General features: G+C 36.0%; 2 protein-coding genes across 3 annotated transcripts in view; one reads left to right on the top strand and one right to left on the bottom strand.

Annotated features, from left to right (window-relative positions):
• LOC112650819 (interleukin-33) overlaps nucleotides 1–23231 on the top strand; it is a 56580-nt gene that overhangs the window by 13517 nt on the left and 19832 nt on the right. Inside the window, exon 1 of one of the 2 annotated variants that reach the window (XM_035696655.2) lies at nucleotides 7089–7240. The exons of the other annotated variant lie outside the window; for it this stretch is intronic. The gene's annotated coding sequence lies outside the window, so the exon portion shown is untranslated. Of the gene's footprint in view, nucleotides 1–7088; nucleotides 7241–23231 lie in introns of those variants that run through there. 2 annotated transcript variants of the gene reach the window in all.
• On the bottom strand, nucleotides 9378–22608 carry LOC125756018 (interleukin-33-like). The gene is made up of 7 exons (XM_049115942.1): nucleotides 22501–22608; nucleotides 16427–16552; nucleotides 15740–15865; nucleotides 14462–14569; nucleotides 13624–13673; nucleotides 12662–12739; nucleotides 9378–11287 (listed from the first exon to the last, which is right to left on the bottom strand). Exons 1-7 carry the CDS (start codon nucleotides 22547–22549, stop codon nucleotides 11030–11032), a joined length of 795 nt encoding a protein of 264 aa, XP_048971899.1. The 5' UTR covers nucleotides 22550–22608; the 3' UTR covers nucleotides 9378–11029.

The following is a 23231-nucleotide window of genomic DNA, read 5'->3' on the forward strand; positions in this document are numbered from 1 at the left end:
TGGGTGATTAGGGAAACAAAGGCATTTGAATTGGGCTCTAAGGGTTAAATAGAAGTTTCCCAGACAAAGAGGAAGAGGCATCTCTAGCAAGAGGGGAAGTTTGAGCAAAAACATGGAGGTATGTAAGTGTGTGGTGAATTGTGGAACAGTAAGAAGTCCAGTGGGTGTAAAATGTACAGTGGGGAATGAGGGGTGTTGTGTGATGTTAGAAAAGTTGAAGGAATAGGTAGTGCTAGTGAATAAAAATGATGGAGTAAGACTACATCCAGGAAAACTGTGGGAAGGCATAGAAGTACTTCACAAATGCTAAGTGAAGAACAAAAAAAAAAGTTTTCCTAAAAACATAACATCTCTACCCTTCTCTCATAGTGGTTTGACTTGAGTTATACATTGATTTGCTAAATTGCTTCCTCTTTGGGACAATGTTGTCTTCTGGGTCTGGCTGAGGAGCATGTAGAAACTTTCAGAATGGCAGAGCCTCAGAGACAGGAAGTGATTCAGTTTGAGGAAAGGCAATGCTATCTCACGGTTCCTCAATCTTCAACCTCTCCTTCTTCCACATCACTTTTTCTGATCTCCCTCAAGAAAGAAGTGAAACCAGTGTACCCAAGGGAACAGAGGATAATGTGATTACTCTCTCATCTCACCCTCTTTCTCCTCCTCCCCTATAAAGTCTCCCAACATGATGTCATATAGTGTTGCCAAGCTTAGTCATACTGCCCATTTCCTCTCCCTCCTACCAGCCAGGACAAGTTTTGGGACACTGTCTTCTTCCAGTAATTTTCTAGTACCCAACAATGGTTTTGCATAATTACACAATACCTTCATAAGTCCTCTGCCCATGCAAGAGCATGCAAGCTTCATAAGGTGATGTTAATTACGCCTCATTCTACCAATGGGTCCCATGGAATAAAAGAAAGAACCAGATGGACTTGAGTTCAGATCCTAGCTTTGGTACTTACTAAGACATTTTTAAATCTTTCAATCTCTATTTCCTTATTTTTAAAATGAAAGCAATCATACTCAAAGACCAGAGTCATGGTGACAATTAGAGATAATATATGTAAAGCATCTGGCCCACAGAAGAGGCCCATCACCATTATTAAGAGCTTGAACTAATGCAGAATCCTTGCTGACTTCATTCCTTCCCTCTAACTGTCCTCTATCTGTTTTTCATATGGTAGCCAGAGTGCTCTTTTAAAAACAAAAACCAAGTCACATCTCATATTACTTAAAACCCTTCCTTGGCTTCCCACTACATTTTGAGTAAAATCCAAGCTCCTTCTCCTGGCCTCCAGAGCTTAGCCTGACCTGGCTTCTGTCCCCTTTCATCACCAAACCCTTTACATTATACTATCCTCATTGTCCACTGCGTTCCAGCCACACTAGCTTGATCAGCATCCTAAATACCACAAGTTCTGTCAGGACCCTTGGCCCTGGGGTTTTCTCTGCCCAGAGGGCACCCTCTGTCCCTCCCTTCATTCTTTACACCTTTAGGAGTACAGCATAAATGTCACCTTCTGTGACCACACTACTTTAGTACTACTCTTTATCTTTTTTACCAGCCTAGTTCTTATTTATCACTGTTTATAAATGATTTATTTGTATGATTATTTGCTCAATATCTATCTCCCCAAAAGAAAGTAAATTCTGGGAGGGCAGGAAAAAGTTTGTTTTGTTCACTACCATACCCCCAGCATCTAGCCCAGCACTAGACAAGTGTTTGAGTTATTACTGTGACCATTAGTAGGGAGCACTCCGTGCTGTAGTACAGATAGATGCAAATTCAGCATCATTTGGGACCTTGGGATCTTAGGAGGGCAGAATTTCCCTACAATGATTACTAGGTATCTTTCTTTGCAAAGCATTTAATTACTTTCCAGGGCATCAAAGGTTGAGTTTTATATTTTATAATCCAAATTTTCCATAATTAACATGTATTTTTAATAAAATTTCTTATAAACTCTGCAGGTTAACAACAAGCCTCCTCACAGGAAATCTAATGAAATGAATTTATTTTAGAAACAAAATTCACAATACAGAAAGAAAGACCAATAGGTTTAACATGGTAAAGTGTATTGGTATTTTAAAATCAAAGGGCATTGCCTGACATATGAAAGGTGTTTAGTGATTTAATAAATGACTTCAGTTGATCAGATGTAGATAATAAGACAAAGTGAAATGAAAATTTTCATGCAATGTCCCATGGGCTAATGCTGTTGGACTACATGGTCCCTGACAAGTTATGGGCACTAGATATTTATTGAGTATAAATTTCTGGAAACCTTCTCCAGGGAAACAAACACACACATTGCAACTTTGGAAATGACTACCCTTCATACATTTTCTATTGTTGTTGCTCAGATGGGAATCACCAACTAATGAATTTCTATGTATTTATTCTATTTATTTAGAATAAATAGAAATCTAATTTCTTGTTAGATTAAAATCTTCTTTCAAGTTGTTTGGGTTTCTTTTTTTAATTTTAATGTGTATCATTTCATCTGGAATGTCTTCTCCATCCTTTTTTCTTAAAAAGCTTCTTCTATTTCCTTTTATTATCTAAAATGTGGCTTTCCCCTGGCAACACCACTATTATCAAAATCCACTCCACTTGTGTGCCCATCTCCCAGGGCTAACAGAGAAGTGGCACATTTCTCATTTTCTACTGGGTCTAACTACATATCTTAATTTCTTTACATACATGGGGACCTTGATGTCCTTTTCTGTTTGATATTGCCTTAGCTGATGTCACCATTGGTGACTCCAGTGCTTGCTTTGAAGACTCTTTAATACTCTTCCAAAGTTCACCCACAAAACCTCATCCTGACAACCATTATCATCAGAACTTTTCTAACTCCAAGATCGGGAACATTGGAATTCCTTGGTGTACAAACAACCTCATCTTCCTACTTCTCCCACTCCCGTTTTTGTATCCTTTTTAAAATCATTTTTTTAAATTGTGGTAAAATTTATCTTTTTAACTATTTTTATGTATATAGTGCAGTGGCATGAAGTACATTCATATTGGTGAGTAGCCATTACCACAATCCATGTCTAAAACATTTTTCGTCTTCTAAAGCTGAAACTCGATATCCGTGAACACTTGTTCCTCATTCCTCAGTAAATTCTTTTTGCATTCTTCAAGCAAATATTTACCCTCAAAATTTAAAACTCATGCTTATTTCTCCTAATTTCTGTAATTCTCACAACCTACTTTATGAAGATTCAGGCCATTTTTACAAAACTATCAAGTTTGTGTAGCTTAAAATTTCACATCTCTCCCATTCTCTTGCTTTTCCTCCTCTGCTACAGAAAAAGTATGCATCTTCCTTTTCAAAGCCACCCCTCCACTAATATTCTTTCCCCTCTCTCTGTCTCCTCTGGGAGTTTATTATATCAGTTTTTTCCTTTTCTTTTCTCTTTTTTCATTCTCCTTTTATCTCTACATTGAAACAAGCCCAAGAGTCCCACATCCCAATAAAAACAAAAAAACAATAATATCATAATAGCATGTATTCAGTTCCCACTATGTTCCAGCTACTGTGCCAACTGCTTAAAACATACCTTCTGGCATAATTCTTGAAATGAGCCACTGAGTTCAAATTATGATAATGAAACTGAGAGCTTAGAAATATTGAGTAACTTCCCAAGACTAACTTGGGAAGCAGCATTTTCCCTTCTCCATGCCACTCTTTCAAGATACCATTTTCTCTTTGTTTCCTTTTCATTACTGTATTTCTTTAAAAAGCCTCAGTTTCTCCTCCACATTGTGCAATCCACAGCAGTTTCTTGGAGAGTCCCATGCTTAATGGACTCTCTCCAAGGTCTCTAATCTCCAGCTGGGTCTCTGTAGTGCTCATCATCAAATGTTCCTTCTTGAGATGATTTTTTCTCTTAGCTTTAATAATATATGACCTCTTCTTTTTTCTGGTTCTCTTTCTGGTTTTCTTTGCTACTTTCTTATCTTCTCTTACCCCTTAAATGTAAGATTCCCTGTAGTTCCATCTAGACATAGCCTGTTCTTCCTCTTCCACACCTAGCTGAGACAATCTCATGTGTTCCTACATCATCAACTCTCATGCTGTAACAAATGCAATACCCATGTAGCAAATCCACATGGCTAACTCTGGCCTCACCCACCCACCCACAACCTAATTCCAGCTAAGTGCTAAAATTTCCATACTTGTTCCTCAAGTATCTCAAACTCCGTCTATCCCACATCAGACTCATTACCTGTGCCTGACAATGGACTCTTGAGTTTCCTATGCTGAACCACTGATACCCCCCTTTACTTCCATTCACCTCCTCACTTCCCCAGTCCAGAACTGATACAAATACATCCAAAAAGAGCTGTGGAGGCTTTGTGATGGACGCAATCCTGAACTGAGAGGGAAACTTGCATTAAAATCCTGATTTAGCCACCAAGGAGCTGAGGGACTTAGTGGAGCTGGAACAGGGATCTCTGGGGCCCTTTCTGACTCTAATATTCAAGGACTCTATACAATGACTGCAGCACTCATCACCTTCATCCCTTCCTTATTGGCTTCACTAATATTGTCTTGGCCCTGTCCTCACTGCTTTTTGCCTGGACTATTTTAATTGGCCTCCTGACTGGCTTTGTTTCCTGTCTTTCTCTTCTTTCATTATTTCAGATGATCTTTCACACAACCATAAAATTACATTCCTAAAACACATTTGTATAATACTTCTCACTAGCTTTAAAAACTTTTAAAAGATTCCTGTTGGCTAGAGGATAAAATTTGAACTCCTTATTGCTGCATTCACAGCCCTTTACATGCTAGTCTCAATAAAATGTATGAAACTTCACTTTGTCTAAATTGGATTACATGTGTGGTTGAGATAAGCACTGGAGGGGAAAAAATCCTATTCTTTATACTAAAAGTAATAGTGGATCAGAGATTTAGGTATTAAGTAGTAGACAATAAAATTTAAGAAAATGGTTGATAAATTTATTTTTATTTTAGAGGAGTGGAGGTCTTTTGAAGCAGGACACAAAATCCAGAAATTCTAAAACAATATTCTTTTTAATTTCTTTTTATTGGAGTCCAATTTGCCAACATATAGCATAACACCCAGTGCTCATCCCATCAAGTGCTCCCCCCTCAGTGCCCGTCACCCAGTCTCCCCAACCCCCGCCCACCCTTCCTTCCACCACCCCTTGTTCGTTTCCCAGAGTTAGGAGTCTCTCATGTTCTGTCTCCCTCTCTGACATTTCCCACTCATTTTCTCTCCCTTCCCCTCTACTCCCTTTCACTATTTTTTATATTCCCCAAATGAATGACACCATATAATTAAAACAATAGTTAAATTTGACCACATGAAATTTGAAAATTTATGTATGGCAAAAAAAATGCTATTAACAGTCTAAAGATAAATGGTGCTGGGGAAAATTTTTCAACACATGTCACAGGGTTTCATTTCTTAAGTTACAAAGAATTCATATAAATCAATAATTTATAGAAATTGATAACAAATACATTTTTAAAAAGATGCTTAATTTCACTAAATAAATAAAATTCAAAACCATGAGATATTTTTTACTCTTTAGGAAGGCAAGTTTTTAAACAGTTTTTATTTAAAGTCCAATTAGTTAACATACAGTGTAATATTAGTTTCAGGTGTACAATATAGTGATTCAACACTTCCATATATCACTTTGTTTTCATCATGACAAGTGGCCTCTTTAATCCCCATCACCTATTTAACCCATTCCCTACATATCTCCCTTTGGTAACCATCAGTTTGTCCTCTATAGTTGACTATAGACTGTGTTTCTTGGTTTGCCTTTCTCTTTTCTTTCCCCCTTTGTTCATTTGTTTTGTTTCTTAAATTCCACTAGAAAGGCAAACATTTTGAAGATGCACTACTGCTAAGGCAATGGTAAAAAGAGCATTCACCTGGATCATTGAAAAAAATATAAACCAGTACAAATTTTAGAAATTCAAAGGGGTAATATCAGCATATAAGATGCACAAAGCCTTTGTTTTTTTTTTAATTTATTTATTCATTTATGATAGACAGAGAGAGAGAGAGAGAGGCAGAGACACAGGAGGAGGGAGAAGCAGGCTCCATGCCAGGAGCCTGACGTGGGACTCAATCCCAGGACTCCAGGATCGAGCCCTGGGCCAAAGGCAGGCACCAAACCTGTGAGCCACCCAGGGATCCCCTGCACAAAGCCTTTGATTCAGCAATCTTACTACTAGGAATTTGTGCTACCAATGAAAATACAAAAGTTTACCAAGAATCACAACACACACACACACACACAGATGTCAACTGCAACATTGGTGATAATAGGAAAGAAGAAACGAAAGGAAAAAAACAAAACAGGGCAGCCCTGGTGGCCCAGTGGTTTAGCGCTGCCTTCAGCCCAGGGTGTGATCCTGGAGACCTGGGATCGAGTCCCGCATCGGGCTCCCTGCTTGGAGCCTGCTTCTCCCTCTGCCTCTCTCTCTCTCTCTCTCTCTGTCTGTCATGAATAAATAAATAAATAATCTTTTAAAAAAAACAAAAACAAAAACAAAAACAAAACAGAAACAGCCAAAGTGTTAATCAATAAAAGATTGGTTATGGTATACTTCTATGATTGAATGTTAGTTATAATGTTTCCTGTATAAGAATGTTTCTGACATTAATTGGAAAATCAAAAAAGCAGCTTACAAAATAATACTTGCAGTAGATTCTCTTCTTTTGTGAAAAAAATTGGTATGCATAGTATTTCCGTGTTGGAAAAAGAATGTCAGGAAATATAGCATATCTGCTTTCCTATCATTTATCCATTTTCTGAATGTACATCATCATTTTTATAATCAGAAAAAAATTACCTAAAGTTTTCGACTTCCCAAAAGAGAAAGGTAATGAAAGTCTGTGCCCTTGCATGCTCTACATTAAGCAATAAACAGTACCTAGAGTCCATGTCATAGAGGCTTCATAAAAATTAATGATTAACTGAGTATAACTCATTGAAAGTGTTGCAGTTAAAATAATCTAATAGGTCTGTTTAGTATTTGGCTGTGGAAATAAGATATACTCCCACTCATTCTAACCCATTCAACTAGCACTATGCATTGCCTCATTCATCAAACACTGCCACCCAATGTTGCTTAATCCAAGCGCATATATATAAGTAGAGTTGGAATATAGCATCAAATATTATCAAATGCTGATGACAAGAAACTTCATTATTTGAGACCAGCCCCTCATGTTTATAATTAAGGTAAGTTATCATAACCAGTGTGCAAGAATTGGACACTTGCCTGTTATTGGGAAAAGCAGCATGAAAGAACAAGTGGTTTTTATATTGCTATTTATTCTGAAATATCTCTGACTTAAAAATAGGAGAGTAAAGAGTAAATTTTAAGTCTGAAAAAATAGTGAAAACAATTTAAAAATCTTTTTTAAAGTAAAAGATTTGTAGGTTTAAAGAAAATGTTTTGTTTTTAGAATAGGGTTTGAAAATACTTATTTCCTCACTATGCTTTTTGACTCATCATTCAATTCTTTAAAAGCATCTGATTTTCTCTATGTCAGTCATTCCATTGTAAATGTATTCATTTCTTATCTGTGTTGCTCAAATCAGAAAGCTAATTTGGTTTAGAGCAGAGATCCCCACGTGTGTTATCTCAAATTAGTCTATGTTAATAGATAGTCCATGTTAACTGGGGTGTTCATAGAGGTAGAGGGAGAAGTTACAAGATCAAATAATTACCAAAAATAATTAGTTAAACAAAAGTACCGTGAATCATCAACATCTTTACTATGCTAATGTGGTTCTGACTTCACAAGAGGTGGAATATAGATAGAAACATTTCCCAGATTTATTTGAAAATGCAACAGTTTGTTGCGGGTTTTTAATTTTTTTAATTTTTAATTTTTAGAAGTTGATTTGTTTTATTTTGTTTTTTTAAAGATTTTATTTATTTATTCATGATAGACATAGAAACAGAGAGAGAGGCAGAGACACAGGCAGAGGGAGAAGCAGGCGCCATGCAGGGAGGTCGACGCAGGACTCATCCGGGACTCCAGGATCGCGCCCTGGGCCAAAGGCAGGCGCCAAACCGCTGAGTCACCCAGGGATCCCCATGTTGCGGGTTTTGTTTTTTTGGTTTTTTTTAATGTCCATCCAGGAGAACTTCTCTCTGGGACGTAAGGATCCTTGGATAAAAAAAGAAAAGAAGCAAACAAACAAACAAAAAAAAACCAATCCAGCATTACAATGTTCATGTTATCAGTAAAGTGTTAGCTGCATACCCACTGAGTGCAGGGTATTATTTGAACTATTTTCTGTAAAACTTAAAATTTAACTACAGTAAGATTACCTAACTGCACTATTCTACATTATGATTACCAATTAACTACCATATTTAAAAATTTACTATTTCTGAAGAGGTTGGACAACTGACCAAGCATTTGAAGTTAAATTCCCGGTTCTGATTATTTCCTTCCTACATTTGGAGGAGGGAAATAGAAGACACTGTGTGGAAGCTCTAGCTTAAAGATGGAAATCAGACTAGATTCTGGTCCCAGTATTGCTTTTGTGATTCTGGGTAAGGACATTATCTTTCAGTCTTAGCCTAATCATTCATAGATTTATGGGCTCAGACAAAATGATATCTAAGGTTCCCCGCTTCTAAATATTCTCCATTGAAGATTTTTGTTCATAAAGCCAGTTATAAATAGGATGGTTGCATGTAAGATTCTAGTTCCATCTAAACAAGACAATTTTTAATTTCAATCTATTCAAGGTTGTTCAGAAAAAAAATAAAGTTGCATCTTCCGAGGAGTCCTCTAATGTCCCTTATCCTTCTAGAAGAGCTGATTCATTTAAAGTTTGTAAAAGATTTAAATAGCAACCACTCCTGGGATAAACTGAATATATATTTTTTAATCTAGGGAAAAAAGGGCAATGCTTAATCCAAGTAGAAGTAACTATTAGAATTTCAAGCAATGTAAAGGAGAATTAAGACTGGAGAAGTCCTGTTCCCTCCACAATTCAAAGCACCACTACCTTACCTTGATGATGAGGCCAGGCAGTGGTACCCTACTGAATTAATATGAAGCTTCCTACAATTTATAATAGAAAATGCAATATTCTTACAGTAAGGTACCCTGACCCAGCTTGATACTCAAGGCACAACATTGACTGATGATCCTTGCTTGAATCAAATATTACATTGGGGGGTACAAGATTTATTTTTCTGATTCTATCATTCCTTCTGTAATGAATAAATCCCTTGTTTATTCATTCTTGAAGAATGCTATGGACTAGTGGGTTTCCTTTTGCATTAAATACTTTCAGTATGCTTCGTTCAGTTTCGTATTGCTTTATGATAAATCATCATGGCCTCACATACTTTTAAAAAATACAACTTGAGAATTTAATGTAATTAATATATTTAGTTACTTAAAACAAATCATTTCGAGTATATCATACAGATGCATATGGTCAACATTTAGTGTTTTTCAGAGAAGGTGATATATATTCTGCTTTTATTTTTGTCTTCATAATAAAACTGACAATGTAATGAAAGCTATGTTGTTTACAATTGTTTACCCTCACTCAGTAATTCTCAGCCTTTCTAATCTTATGTTCCACCATCATTATATCCAATAGATCTCAACAAATTAGAATTAAAAGCCAACACTTTCAGAAACAGTTGTATTTCATAAGTATTCTGTTACTAGTTTATCACTTATTGTCAATGTTAAGCCTATGAAAAGTTATAGTAGAATTTAAGACTTAAAATAAGCAAAAATTATTCCTTTAGTAGTTGAAAAATCATATATGGTTGAGAATAAATTTTACTACCTTAGTAATGTAAAATACAAAGATGTTTAATAAAAAATATTCCCATCAATAGGCTTATGTGAAATTCTACATCAGAGAGACAAAATAGAAAAATATGTTGGTGTCCAGAGGTCAGGTGATATGGAATGAAGCTCACGGGGCACAAAATGTATATCAAGAACAGAGTTGGTCAAAAGAAATGAAGGAAGAAAAGTCAATAAATATTCCATAGTAAACAGACTAATCAGGAAGGTGGACAAGAAAAACACGCACATGGTAAGAAAGGATTATAAGAAATTTTGTGCAGGGTGACATGTATATCAAGTTACAGATCCCTGGAGCATAGAGTCAGAAAGACAGTATACAATGAACATAAGGGATAGCCAGTTATTAAAATTGTAATGTTAATGCTGTGTCCAATCTAGGTTCTAGTAGATAAGGGAACTTGTGGCCTCACCATGGTACTTGGATCCCATGGTACTTGGATGTCTTAAGGTATGTTGTGTCTCAGTGCTTTAAAATAATGTTTTAGTTTGTGAGATATTCTAATGATTTCAATTATATGTCTGAGATAAAATTTATTTTACTTCCTAATGTAAGAATGTCTTGCTAAATTTAACTCCATCTATAAAAATCAGCATTTTAAAATGAAACAATTAGAGGTAAAATTATTTACTTTACAAATACAGGATTTATTTTTCTTAATTTTTTCAATTGTCTCTGTCATTTCACATATTTATATTATCTGCCTACATGTGTAAGTATCTGAAATTTTGGGCATCTTCAAACAAATTTGGTGTTTTATTCCATTTGTGAAATGTTCAGTCTAAGTAGAGCTGATTGTCTTTTCACCAACAGCTCTACTGTTTGAACTTGTTTGGAACCAGGGAAAATTATGTCTCTATGTGGCTTTTTGAAATCCTTGTCTAAAATGAAACTTGGATTAAGGCCCTTCCTTGTCCCCAGAGGTCTCAGCAGAGCTTAATTAGATATTAAGCTCTTTCTTGACAGCAAGTAGAAAAAGTAAAAGTCAGGTTGTATATTTCTGAGGTCTCCTTAATAATACACTATTGAATATGTAGTGAGACAAGGGTAATAAAAAACAGAACTGAAGGATTATAAAAATATATTTTACATAATAAGAAAAACATTCCATAGCATACTAAGTACTCTTTATTTCCCTAAATGTTGTCTATCTCTTTATCTCTTATTCTTTCTTCAGCAGTAGCTATCTGGGCTACCCAACCCAGGATTGACAACTTTTTTCATCCCATTAAATTTAAGAGAGCTTAAATATGGTTTCTCTATATATGAATCCTTAGTTTGGTCTCCTACTTTAATTAAAGCAAGGTGGTTATCCTTTACTCCTATAAACACTCCAGGATTGTTCTTACATTCGAATGAAACACATTCAGAAGACTTCCTATGAAGGAGGAAGAAGGCCTGGTCTGGCAATTGGTTTTCACATTTTTGTAGCTGAGGAAACAAGAAAGAAAGCAATCGGTATGTAAGTGGGAAGTCCAAAGTCAACCTTACTTCCTGTATTAGAAACTAAAGGGGAATTATTATAACTTAGTATCTTTGGCAAGACTACTTACTAAGTAGGGGATGGGAGTGGTAGAGAAGGAAGAAATGAGTAGGGAGGGCTGAAGTGGAGGGGGTGATTTGATTTGATTCCCTGATAATCAGTATACCTTGAGAAACATTATAGCTTAGAATGACTGGATTTGGATGCAGCAGCTCAGGATTTGTGTGAAACTTTTGCCATGTACTATCTCTGAGACATGCACATTGCTTTACTTCTCAAACCTCAATTTTTTTAGTCTAATCAGTTTTCTAGATTAGTCAACCTCCAACTTACCAGCAGATATGTAATGATATAAGTGATCATTATTTTAGGTTGATAAGTTTTGGGGATGGTTTGTTATACTGTAATATTTGAACAGTACAACAACTCCATTGAATATAACTAAGAATGAAAGGAAACTGCATGTAAAACATTTAGTACAGTAATTGGCATGTAATAGAGCTCTGTATGGGGTCAGCTCTTATTATTGAGTAGTTATATATGTCCAACTGTTATATACATTTAGGAATGTTTATTAAGGGAGATGCTGGTTACCATCCAGTGTTTATGTTAATACTTTAGCTGGCTGTATTAGTTAGATTTATAATTTTGTATTTATGTCATTTGTCATCTGTATTATAGTCTTATGTTTTTTCCTGGTCCCTATCTTTGGCTTGTTTGTTTCTGAAGATGTTTATAATTTTTCATCATGACCAATATTACACTGTGACTTACTAGCTGAAAAAGACTATGCAGTGAATCCTATGATTAGAATGTGATTGTTATGCTTTCGTTGTAAATATCGGCATATGGAAATGTTTATGACTTTCCCTTTAGCAGGCTCATGATAATAAATTATTTTTAATTGCCTAAGAAAACTATATTTTACAGAAATCTTCCTGGAAGAACAAAGTTGTTCCTCAAGTCAAATAAAGAGGATTTGAGATAATTCTATATAGCAATGCTTCTCAAACTTTAACTTGCATATGAATCCCTTGGAGGTTTGTTTAAATGCTGATTCTGATTCAGTTGTGAGGAAGCCTGAAATTCTGCATATCTAACAAACTCCCAGGTGATGCTGCACTGCTGGCAGAGACCAGACTTTCAGTAGCAAGGCTATATGCCATTTCCTTCCCTTCCCTACTCCAGAAGCAAGTTATTAGTAGAACTTACTGTGTTTTACATATAATACACAAACAAAACTTCTTTGAAATATTCTGAATACGCAAATCTGTACAAATGTGTGGAATAAGTTACGGCAGTTAAATGCATATTTCTATTACCTCCACAGAATGTTCCTCGTTGTTGGCATGCAGCAAAAAATCTTTATCTTTTGTAGGACTCAGGTTTACCAATAACGTCTGCCATCAACATCATCACCTTGCAATTAAAAAAATAATTAAAAAGTAAACTATAAAGTTAAGAATTAACTCACTTTAATTTAAATAAATTTAACACCTAGGAAAAGAGTTCAAAATATGATGGAAAATAATTGCTTCATTACCCAACATATCCTTTAGAAGTATTTGTACCCAAATGAAATCAAAGAGTCATTGGACAATTTGGGGGTAATTTTAAGCTCCTTAATTTTCTTATATCCTTTCTGATCGTAGAACTGTGATTCTATTGGGTATTTGTCTGGGTGTCAGCTTCTCTGTCTGCATGTAAAGCCACTGATAGTTGTCTCCCAATATCCATCTACCCTCCTTGTATAATAGAACATTTCTCAGTCTGTTTTCTTGTAACTAAGTGTAGCAATGTGACTAAGTTTTGACCAAGATGAGGTGAATGGAAGTGTCAGGTGCAACTTCAAGGTTTTATCCTTTATGGGAAAGAGAACTCATGCATCTGTCTTCCTCTGTCCTGCAGATTGGACATTGCCATGGTAGCAAGTAATCTTGAACCATGTAGGTATTGGCAGAGTCAAAGAGAAGGAGCAGGGTTAGTTGCTGGACAATCTGTTGAGCAAAACTGCCATTCCAGTCCTGGCTAAGATAGAAATAAAATTTTTGTAGCTTGAGCCAAAATTATTCTGGATCTCTTTTAAATGTAAACCTTTATCCTAATTATTAAACTGCACAATCAATGGGAGGGAATAAATCCTCTAAGAATCTAAGATTTTACCATGAATGTGGGCTGGAGAGAACCTTTTGAGGCTGCTTTCCTTTTCGTGGAGGATTTTTGGATTTGTCCTTACCTCAAATTCAAGAATTCAAGCACTACAGCTACCAGCCCTCCAAATTACCTGTTTCATGTGAGGGGGATTGGGAATCATAATAACGAATAACACCTTATCTGAAAGAGAGATGCATAAAATCCCTTTGATGAGACAATTTTATCAAAAGGTTTCAATTTCAACATACATATAACTTCAGAAAATACCTTATTTTATTATATAACAATAAAAGCAAAACTTTTGTGATTTTAAGGTCTCAAAAATGTATAAGTATGCTCTGATAAATTCTCTAACACAGTCATTATTAAAATATTTAGCATATTGTTTATAGCACTGGTATATTCCTTTACTTGAGGTTGTACTTTGGTGATATTGATAAGGCTAGAAAGATCTAGTAGGTAATTTAACAATAGCAAATATGTGCTGTCTCTCCTTCCATCTTTTACAACAAATACCACTTCTCAATATCAGCATTCTTCCCTAAAAAACCCTGACTAAGCTTCTGAATCCTCCTCAACTTAGTGGTATTTAGGCATTTGCTGCCAATTCATTGGAGTTAGTAGACAGCATTAAATCTATTTGCCATATCTGAGGTAAGCCAATGTTTATGGTTTGGTAAATTTATTATTATTATTATTATTTTATTATTATTATTAAGAGAGAAAGAGAGTGGGGTGGGGTGGAGCTGGAGGGACAGGGGCCAAGGGAGAGGGAGAGAGAATCTTAAGTAGGCTTCACGCCCAGCACAAGCCTGATGTGAGGCTTGATCTCAAGACCCTGAGATCAATGACCTGAGTTGAAATCGAGGTCAGAAGCTTAAACTGGGCCACCCAAGCACCCCTTGGTAAATTTATTTTTACTTTATTAGTCATCATTATATCATTATAGACAAAAGGAAATATTCTACCTTTCTCTTGGCCTTTTCTCAAGTCTTCTACATAGATCTCATAACTTCCATCCTCAAAAACGAAAGTAATAGATTGATCATTGTATGTGCTCAGAGAAGCAGAATATTCTGTAACAAGGGAAAAGCTTGTCATTAAAAATTCAAAAAGACTTGTTCCCATGAACAATCTTTCACAATTAAAAGGAAATACTTCCTTAAAGGCTTTTTTTTTCTTTCCAATTTGAGCTGCACTTTGCTCACCACTGTTGGATAGATAAAAGCCTTTGGCACAAGCTTAATGTAGCTCAAAGGGTAAGGTGTGCCACTTGAATGGGATTAAAGACGGTAGTCTCTGCTTGAAAATCGTAGGTATAAGTCATATTTGTGTTTATGGGAGGATTTGGTGGAGAGAAAGTAGACAAGACTTTGCCTGAGGAAGCCTCTGCTTTTTGCTTCTTACAGTTCTGGAGGGTGTCTGTCCTCTGGCTAAATAGCAGTATTCCTAACTTTTTAAAAAATGTCCCAGCACACATAGAAAATGATAATATTTCTATGGCATGCTGGGATAAACTGGTGTAGAATTAGGTACTACCTATGTTGGTCCTGGAGAAAAAAATTATATTTTCTCTATTTTATGAATTATGCTAGGAAAATAATATACAAAACAGAAGCATGTTAAATATTGAGTCTGTATATGAAATTCTAAAGTAAAATGATTTAAAAATACTTAATGAGAAACTTGAGTATGCTTTTAGAGCTTAAGACATTTGTAACAGGATTATGCTTGAAATAGCAATGTGCAATTCCTAGTCAAATTAATGATCTCTTCACTTCTTGATGGTCACATCAATTTGGACTTTATTTGCACAAGTAGGTAATACAACTTAAAGCCATTTTACAATTATTTAGAATATTTAAGAGTTGAAATTATATTTTAAAAAACATAATAGTTCTTCATTTTTTTTAGTGTCAAAATGATGAGGTTCGGGGGATATGGTTGCCCCCCTCCCCGACCCCAAAGGATAATATATTTCCCAGGAATAATGTATTGAGATTCCAATACATAACAAGCATTTCAAAATAATGATAGAGGGCCAACTAAAGTGTACATTCATTGTCAGGGCAGCTACTTTGTACCTAGTTTGAATACCACTAAGTGGGTATGTGGGCAGCAAATAGGCAGAAGTTTCTGTTACACAAATAAGCATAGACATGGAGCTGCTTCCTAGAGGAGCACTTGCTGTGGTCCTGTGTCTATCTCCCTCCTCACACCCACACCACCCCTATCAGCAGTCATACCTTGGATACTTGGAACATTAGCTCTTCCAAAACATTTCTGTAACATAGGGACATCAGAGGTGAAATCTTTGTTCAGCTGCTGATGACAGGCAGTGAATACCAGACATTGCTTTCTGCACTTTTCAGCTACAGGACAGGGGAGAGTAGGAGTGGACTGTCAGTTCCCACTCTGCCCAAACCTCTTTACACCTCTTTGAGGATTCCCAGTCAAAGATACTTGCTAGGACTGACCCCAGGACTATAGCCTCTCCACAGTCTGAAGTGATCAATGCCTCCTGCACACTTAAAACCCCAGTGGGGCATACCCATTGGAATCCAGGTGGAAGAAAGCTAGTTACCCATGGTCTCAACACCCCAAAAATAACTGCTATTAACATTTTAGTTTAATTCCTTTAAATGAAAAAAATCTCTTAAAAATACTGTATATATATTTATAATTTTATATGCTCTATTTTCACTTAATATTAGAACATACCCATTTCTCCCATGCTATAAAAACTCTTTATATAAAAAAAACTCTTTATATGTCCATTGAAAATGGCTAAAAAATAGTTCAATATCCTTACTTTTTTCAGAAGGAAAATTTGCTCAAGGGAAAAATTATATATCCAAAATGTTGGAAATAAAGGCAAATAGATGCCCATTAACATACTGAAGAAATACCAGGAAATGTATAGTTTCCCTTACCTGTTCTTGGTGAATACCTTTTGGTGATTTCTTTCCTAAAGTAACAGGATGTCTTTTCTATGATAAGGCCAGAACGCAGTTGCATAAAGTACATCTGGCAAACTCCTTCAGGCTTCTGTTGGGATTCTAAACAATTGAAAATTTTTGAGACTGTTTCACTCCATCCATTTTTATCCTTTTATCCTTATACAAATCCTGAGCATACCAAACCAGGAAATCAACTAAAGGTCTGCAGTATCTTATCAGAAACCTTGGGGCCAGTTGTGTTTCAAAATTCACAGTTTTTTTAGATTTTAGAATTGTCATGTAGAGTATATGCTGTTATATATGTCATACTCCCAACAGGGATTAGGGCAGTACTCACATCATAAAAAATTAATACTGATTTTATAGTGAAATATAGGAACATTTACATAAGGTGAAATAAACATTTCATGTTGGTTCAGGTCAGAATTTAACTGTCAAATATAATAAGTTCAGATCATATTTTATTACCAAATAAGTTATGAAAAATTAGGTCTTTAGAAAATTTTGGTTTTCAGAATTCTGTATAAGGGAGTGTGGATCTACATCCAACATATATCATTCTTTGTCTGCGGGGGAACTTATATGACCATATGAAATCTATAATCTTTTTACTTATCTGGAATACACTTTTAATAATTTTACAGGGATAGCTATAGTCTCTAGAGTTTATTGATATTAAAAATAATTGGTCCATGTTAAACAGGAGGAAAGGAGCCTTTTCCCCTAAACTCCTAGGAGTTTCATGGTTTCAGGTCTTACATTTAAGTCTTTAATCCATTTCAGGTGAGTTTTTGTGAGTTCTTTTACATGTGAATATCCAGTTTTCTCAGCACAATTTATCGAAAAGACTATCTTTTCTCCTTTGAGTATTCTTGGCTCCCTTGTCAAATGTTAGTGTGTCCACGGTGGGCAAGCACTGTGCTAGTAATTTTATATACTATTTCACTTAATCCTTTACACTAATATTACAAGGAAGTTATTATTCTTCCTATTTTGCAGATGATGATCTAAGGCTCTTAGTAGTCATGACACTTGCCAAGATTACAGGTTTGGTGAGAAGTTTTGACTCAAGTATGTCTAATATTAAAGCTACTCTTTCCATCCTTCCACCTAAGAAAAGAAAATGCTGTACTGCAATACAGTACAGTTCCTGTATTTAGGAACTGACATAATACAAATAAATCCAAGTTAAATCAGTTAAAAATTTAATCACCTATTTAGTAATACTTATTCAGTCAAAGAAAAAGTCTCAAACAAAAAATTAAATTTATTACTTGGGAATTCATAAAAGGCCTTTCATAGTGAAACAGAAAAGAAAATTGTAACACTTGAGTCATGGCACCTCAACTTTTAACAAAGAGTGAATTATCAAGCAATTTGTACAATAGAGCCAAATTTCAATTATTCACAGTAGTTCAGAAAATGAAAATAGTTACTTGTGACTTTGAGATTCATTCTATGATTTTTTTCTAATTCTCTAAAAGATTTGCTTTCCTGATATGCTTTTCAAGGTTAAGTAGAGTTAACCTCTCTTATAGATAATTCAAAATAATAGCTATCTTGCCTCCAGTTCAGATGGGCATCTACCTTTAAGTATCTTCAACTGTCTGAACAGGGCAAGACCCCTTAATTTTACTCACATTTATCCTGAAACTTCCCAACATTGCATTACAGCTTATAAATATCAACTATAGTATTTCATATTTATGTAGTGCTTTTACAATTGCAAAGATAATTTATAAAGCTAGGCCTGAGCCAACATTGAATTTGGTCTCCTGGTAAGTAATCTAATATAATACTTTATTAACTGTAACACATCGTCTCTCCAGGCCCAAAGGGCATAAGGTGATATTGTAAGGATGCTCATTCCTTTATGCTTATCTTTATGTTATCAGTCAGAATCCCCTGGGACATGACTGACAGGCATGTCTAATATTGAGAATGGACTCTCTGGAGAGCAGGATGTGGGCCTTGGGTAGTTAGAAGTAAGGGTCATGATACTGAGGAAGCATTATGGGCATAGAAGTAGAGAGGGGCTAAAGATATTAATGTAGGGGCTAGCATCTAGTGGGACAAACACTGGGTATACTATATTGAGGCGTGATTACATTTGAAGTATTGAAGCTACTTAACATTGGGGAATTTGGAAGAAGGTATACTTTGGTGTTTGGGGAAGCTGAAAGTGTGATGTGAGGGTTGTGTTCTCAGATGGGAAGCACAAAGCTGGCATGGCCTTGGGGACTCTGTGGGAGAGAGGTGCTCTGCTGGGTCAGAGGGTCAACTCAAGCTTATGTAAGGGCTGTTGTCACTTCCTATGTCTATATCTTGCCTGATGTCTGAGGGCAGTGTCTTAGCATGGCTTGTAAGGAAATTCTCATGAGTAATTTCATCATCACCACGCATGATGAAATCCCTCACGTAATTCTGGTGAGTAAATGGGAAGGGGCCTGGAAATATTCCTGTAGTTCTTCCACTGAAAGAGCCAGACTGTGGCTGATGGAACAACCTAAGTGAATCACTCATCTTTCATTTCTTCCCCAAACACCTATTTCACCAAGGTTTCTTCTCACTGCTTACTACCCTTGATTATCTGTGGCATTTGATTGGGAACCACATATTTCTTTAAAACTCTTCTTCCCCTATTGTCATGTCACCAGTCTTCTTAGGTTCTTGTTTTTCTCTGATCATCCATTTCTCTTTCTCTGTTAGTTTTTCCTTGTCTGACTCCTCCTAAAATGTTTGTGCTCCTCAGTATTTGTCCTTTGCCTCTTCCCCTACTCAAGACTTTCTTTCTGGGCAATGCTGCCTGCTCCAATGACTTCTGTCACCCCTAATATGCTGATGGCTCTCCAAACTGTAAGTCTACCTTTGGTCTCTCTCTTGAGGCTTGTGTCTATTGCTTTTTCTTCACAGGGTATTTGACTTCAGTTAGCTTGAGGCATCTCTGTATCTATCTGTGGAGAGCGTTCAGAATTCTGGACCTCTCTACCTAAATGACCTACATTTACCCCCATTCAAATATACTCATAATAAAAAAAATCTTTATTTTTCTCTACTTACTATATATATCCTTCCTGAATTCCTATCTTGAAAAAGTACCACTTTCTACCATTGTCTACCCAATTCTTAGGTCATCCTGAAAGCTGAGAATCATCTATTTTTTCCTCTCTGTCCATCCTTCAATTTATTTGATCTGTCATTAAATCTTATTGATTTCACTTCTGAATGTATCTGACATTTAATCCTTACTTTCCAATCTGTTCTCTTAGGTCAGGCCCTCATCTTCAGTCCCTTAGATGAATGCAGCAGACCTCTAACCAGTTTTTTTCTATTCTGCTCCCTCACTTCATCTTTACACCAACATCAATGTGGATCTCTCTAAAAATTATCTTGTTATTCCCCAACTGAATGTTTTCTATGATTTCTTACTGTCCATAGAATAAAGTTGAAGCTCTTTCACTGTAACAGAAGATATTCCATGGACAGACCCAAATTAACGGGTGTGACCTTCTACTCATTTTGCATGCAATTATTGCCATGTAGGGATATGTGCCCAGTGTTGCTAGGTTTTCAGGTTTTTCAAGAGATTCAGATTTTACACACAGTCTTCTAATTTTAAAATTCCTTCAATTAAAAAACACAATAATAGTGTTAAGGCCAAATAAAATGTTTCTGCTGGATGGATCTGTCCCAAGGCCTCCATATTGTAAATTCTGACTAGATCCCTAAGGAAGCTGGATTATCAGGGCAGGGAAAGGGTTGATGGATGTAGAGGACTTAAAGTAGCAGAGAAAAATGCCCTGACTCTGGGAGCAGCTTCCTGGAAACTGGGAAGAGAATGAATTTGGGGAGGGCTTTTCTCTAGCTCATTAAGTCTTGTACCTTGTTGGCACTAGAGGTGAAATACTCTGGTGATGACCCAGACTGATATGGAACCTGTTTGTATGTGTACCTCTAGTGGGTGGATATTGGGTTTGTGATGTTGTGATTGTGTCAGATCCTGCTAGCCCAAAGTTAGGAGAAGGAACTAAAACAAGCTTTCTTGCTTTGTTGCTTGGGGGCTCAGAGCAGTTCATTTAGAAAAATAAGATATGACGTTGCTTGTACCTTGAATTTTGAGAACTGGTTCATACCTGCCACACACTTTGTAGATATCTGGAAATTTTGGCCAAGAGTATCTAAATAATGACAATCTTAGTGTTAAACTGAGCCAGCATCTTTGGAAAAGAAGATCTGCTAAGAGACAATGAAAAAAATGTGCTGCATTCCAAAGCTATATAAATGGTTTGGGGATTATCTTTATCACTTTTTAAATGGTATAAATGAGCTGTTAGGGCCATAGCACCCTTAAAGGAGGGGTTACATTTTAATGTTTGCAACTCTGACATAAACTCCAGCCTGCTCCCTCATGTTTCTTTCTTTCTTTCTTTCTTTCTTTCTTTCTTTCTTTCTTTCTTTCTTTCTTTCTTTCTTTCTTTCTTTCTTTCTTTCTTTCTTTCTTTCTTCTTTCTTTCTTTCTTCTTTCTTTCTTTCTTTCTTTCTTTCTTCTTTCTTCTTTCTTCTTTTCTTTCTTTCTTTCTTCTTTCTTTCTTTCTTTCTTTCTTCTTTTCTTTCTTTCTTCTTTCTTTCTTTTCTTTCTTTCTTTCTCTCTTTCTTTCTCTCTTCTTCTTTCATTCTTTATTTTCTTTTTTCTTTGTTTATAGAGAGAAAGAGCATGGGGCCCCTAGAAGGCTCAGTTGGTTAAGTGTCTGCTTTTTGCTCAGGTCATGATCCCAGGATCCTGGGATGGAGCCCCTGCATTGCACTCCTGCTCAACTGGGAGCCTGCTTCTCTCTCTCTCCCTCTTCCTGCCACTCTGCCTACTTGTGCTCTTTCTCTCTCTCTGTCAAACAAATAAAATCTTTAAAAAGAAAAAAGAGAGAGAGAGGGCATGCACATGACAGGTTGGGGGAGGGCAGAGGGAATTTGAAGACACAGAGTCAGTTCCACTGAGTCACTGCTTCTATACACAGCATTTTGACTCAGACACAAATAAAAGGACTAACTTAACTGTGATTTTCTGGCCATGCAAAAACCATAGTCAAATGAATGTTTTCCCTGGTTACTAAAACCAGCACGAGTGGGCCAGAGCCTTAGAGAGACAGAAAATGATATTCTTTAACATTGCTTTCTCTTCTAGCCTTAAAGAGGTTCAAGGAAATGAAGAGAACAAAGGACAAAGGCATACCAGTCCCTGCCATCATTCCTCATCTTTTATTTTCTCTCTAGTTTGGCCAGGGTTCCATTACTTTCTTTTGTGTTCCCTCTTTTGTATGAAAAAATGTGAGTATAAATTGCATAATTCTTTTCTAGGGTATGTATTTTTAAAGATTTATTTATTTACAAGAGAGAGCACATGGTGTGTAGGCACATTCGAGTGGGGGAAGGGGCAGAGGAAGAAAATCTCAAACCAACTCCTGCTGAGTGCAGAGGTTGTTGTGGGACTGGATCTCACCACACTGAGATCATGACTTGAGCAGAAACCAAGAGTAGGGCACTTAACCAAATGAGCCACCCCGATGTCCCCTAGGATAATTTTCAGGATCAAAGATATAGCCGTTTCATCTTAAAGCTATGGCTACTACCTGACTTTATTTACCCTTCAATTTATTACAACTCCTTTGAGTTTGCAATTGGATAGACTCGAGCATCATTTGATCAATTCTGCTTTATTTGAAGCATGGATATCTTCATGCCTCTTCAAATATCTTCACTTCTGATTCTCTCCTTTATCAGAAGTTGCAAATCAAGACCACAGTTTGATACATCAAAGGTGTATATTTTATATACAATAGATGTTGGTTGAATGAAGATCAGTTTAAAATTTTGTTAATCTAGGAAAAAGATTTTGAGATTAGTTGGAAAGAGGTGGGTAGAGAGAAGGAATTGATGTAAAGGGCTATGTATGTTTATCACTATTATCAGGTAGCATATATGAACATCAGAATAATAAGAATTTGATAACAGATAAAAATAGTGTGTAAACCAAGAAATGCTTAAATCCTTACTTCTCAGCTTAGGAGATTTTACCAAAGCCTTGTCTGCTGAACTGTTCATCTTTGCTGGGGGATTTTCCTGGTTGAATACTTCATTTTAGCCTTTGTTGTTGAAGCTTCTGTGGATTAAAATGTAATATTAGTTCAATTGCCTCAATTTGAAAATAAACAGAAACAACTGTGACTAACTCAAAATAACATTAATAACATAGCCACATAAAGAAAATAATTATTTCAGTAAAATTTGAATATAGTTTTCTGAAAGTATATCCATATTAGAATACATTCAGAGGACAAAAGAGAACTACAAGGAATTCTTAAACTTCACTTAGTGGGCTTATTGTTCAGTTGTGTTGTGATATTGGGATTCTGAATGTTTTTGCTATACTATAGGATGGAGCAAATAAGTAGATGTATTGATATTATAGAATTTTTACTGCAGGATACAAATATAAAATATAAAGAGTCAAGGGAAAATCTCTGTAATGTTAAATCTGAATCAGCAATATTAGTGTGCCCATATCTTAATTTCTAAATATTTTTCCAGTAAAGGGAACCAGGACTTGCTAGGTCTGGGCTCAGAATGTAGAAGTAAATATGGAATATTCAGTTATGCCAGAAAGTAGTCATTCAAAAATGTGTGAGTTTGTGTCCAAAGGACACAGGAGCTCCCTAAAGGGTTCTCACTGGCCAAATTTGGCACAATTTGAGTATCAGAAAGAATAATGATAGTAACTCACTAT

This window comes from Canis lupus, chromosome 11, assembly GCF_003254725.2.
Source record: "Canis lupus dingo isolate Sandy chromosome 11, ASM325472v2, whole genome shotgun sequence".
NCBI lineage: Eukaryota > Metazoa > Chordata > Mammalia > Carnivora > Canidae > Canis > Canis lupus.

Coding starts and splice junctions, on each gene's coding strand:
- LOC125756018 (XM_049115942.1), bottom strand. CDS start 22,549: ATGAACAGTTCAGCAGACAAGGCTTTGGTAAAATCTCCTAAGCTGAGA. Junction 12,740..13,623: donor ATCCCCCTCACATGAAACAG/GTAATTTGGAGG, acceptor TGTTGATGGCAG/ACGTTATTGGTAAACCTGAG. Junction 11,288..12,661: donor ACGAGGAACATTCTGTGGAG/GTAATAGAAATA, acceptor TTGTTTCCTCAG/CTACAAAAATGTGAAAACCA.